Raw genomic sequence first — 5,399 nt, 5'->3', positions numbered from 1 at the left:
CAGGAGGCCTCTCCAGCAGAGTAGTCAAACTTCTTACATGAAGCTCAGGGTTGCAAGGGCAAATGTTCCAAAAGACAGAAAAGGAAGCTGCCAATATCATAAGGCCTGGACAGGATACTGGCACAGCATTACTTATGGCAAATTCTCTTGGTCAAAATAGTCACACAGAGTCCATCCAGATTCATGGAGAAAAGGCATAGACCCTATGTATCTCTTGATGAAAAGAATTTGCCACTGTCTTTAATTGGTCACAGAGCCCATGAGGAGGCAGACAATTTCAAAGCCATACACTAGAATCTCTCCTAGAGTTCCCTTTGGAGTTAGCTGAAAGCCAGATACACAGATGAGCATCAATTAATGTGAACTAGAAGTAACAATAAACCAAATATACAGGAGATATTACTTACATTAGACTGAAAAAGAGAATTCAGAAAACATTAACTATTAACTGTGAAAACATTTCCCAATTATAGTTAAATCATAATCCTTTAATACATAAAGACATTGATGGGGACTTTTTAAAAAACTGAATATCATACATCCTCTATCAATTAGGAGGAGAATACCAATTATGCATTACATGCATCTCTACTCAATTACAAGTTACTTATAGAAATAAAACTTCTTCACTTTTGTTCATGTTTTTTGTCGAGGTGAAACATGGCTTTTCTCTTTCAAAAGCTAAAGAAAGATTAAAGCATACACTTTATAACCAGTTTTCAAAGCAAGACTTAAATCCTACTCGACTTTATTTACTACTGCTGTATAAATGAGTCATCTGAAGCAAGGTACACTCTGCCACAGATGAAAACTTAGGTTAGCAGGGCCTTTCACAATCTAACCTAATACTTTCCCAGCCTCATTTATGACCAGTTTCTTCCAATACCCACTAGTCAAAGACTACCAGGAATACATCTGTAAATGAAGAAGCTGGGTTTATTACTCACTGCAGTAAGGGAGACCGAATACCCAGAGAAACCCTGCGGATCTCAGTAAGATGTTAGGACTCAACAGGCTTTGGGCTTCTTTCCGGTGACTTTTGCTCTCTTACTAAATTCTACGTAGGAGGAAGGAAGACTAGCCTACGGTTAAGGTTGTAATTGATAAAGAAGCAGAAGTCATCGTATTGACTGGGTATGGTGATGTTTGGTCATTTTTGTGACTTGAACAATGTTCAGGTTTTGTCTATGTTCATATATAATAAAGTGATCTTATTTGCTTGAGCCATCACTGACAAGAGAAACATTGATGTGCATGTCCTCTTAAATTGTTTAGGTTCAGCAGGAGAACACCAATTCCTGGTGCAGGCTGGCTCCGGATCAGAGGCTGCTTTCTCTTCCACATTTCCAACATACCATACTCATAATGGCCTTGAGTTTGCTCTTCCTACTTCTGTTCTACTTAGTTCTCTACATCTCCAGGAATCCTTCCCTTCGCACTTCAACTCAGTTTTCTCTCTGAAATCCTTTGTACTGCATATTATTTGGTTATTCGTGTTTACGCTTCGATTCCTTCCGGTGAGATAAGAGCATATACATCTCTCGCAGCGCTGGCAGAGTAGTACTGCAAATCACAGACACTTAGCATATAGTCACAAAAAAAGAAAAGGGAGAGGTTTATTTTCCTTTTCCATAAACTAGAACACACATGGTGAAACTGCTTCGCTAACTTCAGAAAAATCGTCCTGGAAACAGGCCCCAAGAACCCGGACAAGAACTCACGTCTGGAAGAAACACTGCTGGTAAGTATGTTCTGATCCTACCGGAACCTGGGCGAGACTACATTTCCCACAATCTTTCAGGGCCGACAAGGCACCACGATGTTCTGAACTACAATTCCCACAATCCTCGGGGGCTGGCGCTTTGTCGCATGTTCCGAGAGCTCTGCCCCATTTCCCATCTTCCCTTTCGATCCTTGCCCACAAGGGAACAAGGTCGTGAGGCAAGGAGGCTGAAGCCATTTCTTCCGCCTTCAGTTTCTGCGCCTTTCGCAGGGCTTCCAACAGCGCTATGTTGGGACAAAGCATCCGGAGGTTCACAACCTCTGTGGTCCGTAGGAGCCACTATGAGGAGGGCCCGGGGAAGGTTAGTATGGAAGGGGCCTGGCTCCGTTGGGTAGGGGGCACTTGGCTGCGACTGGCTGAACTCCAAGGCCGCCTATGGGCCGTGGAGAGAGAGATGGGAAGCCGGGGTTTTGATATGGGACGTCGACTAGCATTCCAGTTCCTCCAGGGACCAGGGAGAAAGTTCAGGACCCTGGCTGCGCGCCGTAGTCGCGAAAAGGAATGAGTAGGTAAAGCCAGAGGCCTTAACTCACACTAGTGCTCCCCCATTTCCCCCTCGCGCCCCACCCCGCCCTTCAAGATATGGAGGGCCCTGAAGCGCCTGGCTGCAGGTATTGCGGCTTAAAGTCCAGCTAGAGGTCACCGGACTCGAAGTGAAAGTCATTGAAACGTTGAGGATATGAGGGCCTGTGGTGTGGGGCTAGTCTCCAAATAGTTGACGAAATTAGGGGTATTAACCGCACTCATTGAAGTTGGTTTTAGCCTCAAGTATAAATAGTTTAAATCGGGTAGTTAGCAGTAACACCCTCCGAGGGTTACCTGAAGCCTAGTATTAATGGGCCGAGAAAGGGTCTAGAGGGGTAGAGTTGATGAGTAAAACCAGGTATTTTTTTACCTTCTAGTGTTGTGTGATGGAGGTCATAGGATTTGAAAGATAGTGTTTAAAAAAGTGTTATGGTATATGGCATATATATAACGTGATTATGGAAAAATTAGCGTTTCCTGTATACTTATTTTTGATTTATAAAATCAGATGATTTGAAGTTCAGTTTCTTTTCTCTTTTTTCCTCTTTTTTTTTTTTTTTTTTTTCCAACAGAATATACCATTTTCAGTGGAAAACAAGTGGCGGTTACTAGCTCTGATGACTTTGTACTTTGGGTCTGGATTTGCTGCACCTTTCTATATAGTAAGACACCAACTGCTTAAAAAATAATCCATGAGACAGGTAAATAATTAATGCATTTCTAATCTTCACAGAGGTTTCCCCTTTTTTCCTTTCTTCCCTTACCACGCCCCCCAAAATCACAAATACACTATTATGTGTTGTTGTAATTCCTGAAGTTAAGTGTGGGTGTGGCATTGAGGGAGACAGGTTAAAGCTATAAACAAATGTATCTTTGCCTGAAAACCAGTGTTTATTGAGTGCAGCGCTTTGTCAGGCACACTTTACATTAAGAAGCTCAGGTTGGCTACCAGGCAAGACTGAGGTGGATGATGTTAACCTGATCTGAGACCAAAAAAAAAAATGTTAACTTGCCCAGTATTCCATAGCTAGTGATGGTGGACCAGAATTTTTACCCAGGCAGTCTCATTCCAGAGCTCAGGTACTTGACCAGGTAAAGTTCTAGTAAACTGATTAATGCTGATCTGTCTTGAGGGCAGTATATATTAGTGTATACCTGAAGGAATCTTGTGTGCAGCAAGATTAGCAGATTCCCCGAGTGAGAAGAAAGGACTTATTTAGTTAAATTATAATCAGAATTTTCAGCAAAAGTAACACTAAAGGAAGCTCTGTGGGATGATTGGAATAAATTCCAAAATATACTTTGGAAAAGAAAGACTTCTCTACTTGTCTTAGTTTAGAAGGGAAATGATTTATCCAAGCCATTACTTGGGAAGACTCTGGTGCATATGATGAAGAAAATCAGTATGAATAAAGTCATGATACTGTAAACGCTTTCTGATGTACCAGTCATAAATTGAAGGACAGACAATATATTAATGAAACTACATATTTCTGTTAAATGAATGGGTTCTTTAATATCATTAATTTTTTATGTTTTTATTCACAGATATGAAGAGGAGCATTTTAAGATGTGCAGTCTCTTTGAAAAAAGGATCAAACTCTTGAACTCAGCATCCTAGATATGTTTGTAAATAAACTTACAGCATAAATCCTTAATGCCTCTTCTCTGAAATATGGAACATGATAATTGAGCATGTGCTTGTTTTTTTTCACATGCTCCAGTTTGCCTCATTCACCAGCCTAATACTGTTTGAATTAAGAGTGTCTTCCATAGCTTTCAACAGTGGAGACTTTGCTTTCTCCAACCAAACTATTCATAAGGGCCACTCACAGGTATGCTGGAAAGGGGGCAGGACTCTGCAGACATGGACAGTACAAATTTACTGGTCCATCCAGAAGATGAGGTTGCTTGGCTGTTGAACTTGTCATTACATGACATATTGAGATGGAAGAGAACATATATAGATTCACACTGTTACCTTGGATGAATAGATTGTGTTAGATTAGGATTGGTTTTTTTTTTAGCTGCATTGGGTTTTTGTTGCTGCACTCTGGCTTTCTCCAGTTGCGGTGAGTGGGGCCTACTTCTTGTTGCAGCACGCGGGCTTTTCATTGCAGTGGCTTCTCGTTGCAGAGCATGGGCTCTAGGTGCATGGGCTCAGTAGTTGTGGCTCGCAGGCTCTATAGCACAGGCTCAGTAGTTGTGGCACACGGGCTTAGTTGCTCCATGGCATGTGGGATCTTCCCAGACCAGGGCTCGAACCCGTGTCCCGTTCATTCGCAAGCAACTTCTTTACTGCACCACCGGGGGAGTCCCTGTGCTTACTTTTTATTTGGGTAATATTGCATTATTAGTTTCTTAATTAAATACATGATTCAGCTTGTTTCTTGGTTTTAAATTCTGAATTTTAATTTTTGATTCCTGGGTCAGGAATTTGTCGGTAATTCATTATAAAAGAAATGCAAACTTTGTCCTGTAATTTTTTTTTTAATTTAAAGGCAGAAAAAAGATACACTTTCAGTCTTTTTTTACTTTGAGGGAGTAAATTCATTTTTCTCCATGAGTGATAATTAGTTGATCATTAGGAAAACCTGTAGTGTTAGCAGATTTAAGTTCAAGAGCTTCCTTTTTTTCCTCTAGACCTGTACCCTAAAACTGAAATTTTTGCCATGATAAATGTGCTACTGACCAATGTTAGTCTTGTTCAGACTGAATGAAAGAACTATTTGAGGGACTTCCCAAGTGGCGCAGTGGTTAAGAATCCGCCTGCCAATGCAGGGGACATGGGTTAGAGCCCTGGTCCAGGAAGATCCCACATGCCGTGGACCAACTAAGCCATTGTGCCACAAGTACTGAAACCTACATGCCTAGAGCCCGTGCTCCGCAGCAAGAGAAGCCACCGCAACGAGAAGCCCGCGCACCGCAACAAAGAGTAGCCCCTGCTCACCGCAACTAGAGAAAGCCTGCGTGCGGCAACAAAGACCCAATGCAGCCATAAATAAATTAATAATTTAAAAACAAAAAACTGGAATGGAATGTAATAGCATGTGAGACAATATAAGAGATTGGAGATATTCCCATTTTATTC

At 41.5% G+C, this 5,399-nt stretch overlaps 1 protein-coding gene across 1 annotated transcript; it reads left to right on the top strand.

Moving 5' to 3' along the window:
- Positions 1-1,909: 1,909 nt before the first annotated feature.
- On the top strand, positions 1,910-3,966 carry COX7C (cytochrome c oxidase subunit 7C). The gene is made up of 3 exons (XM_082624076.1): positions 1,910-2,084; positions 2,881-3,009; positions 3,857-3,966. The coding sequence occupies exons 1-2, from the start codon at positions 2,010-2,012 to the stop codon at positions 2,995-2,997; spliced, it is 192 nt and encodes a 63-aa protein (XP_082480202.1). The 5' UTR covers positions 1,910-2,009; the 3' UTR covers positions 2,998-3,009; positions 3,857-3,966.
- Positions 3,967-5,399: the final 1,433 nt, after the last annotated feature.

The sequence above is a fragment of the Mesoplodon mirus genome, assembly GCF_964341445.2.
Source record: "Mesoplodon mirus genome assembly, chromosome: 5".
NCBI lineage: Eukaryota > Metazoa > Chordata > Mammalia > Artiodactyla > Ziphiidae > Mesoplodon > Mesoplodon mirus.
Note: the sequence above shows the minus strand (reverse complement) of the source record. Positions and strands in the feature narration are given on the sequence as shown.

Coding starts and splice junctions, on each gene's coding strand:
- COX7C (XM_082624076.1), top strand. CDS start 2,010: ATGTTGGGACAAAGCATCCGGAGGTTCACAACCTCTGTGGTCCGTAGG. Junction 2,085..2,880: donor ATGAGGAGGGCCCGGGGAAG/GTTAGTATGGAA, acceptor TTTTTCCAACAG/AATATACCATTTTCAGTGGA.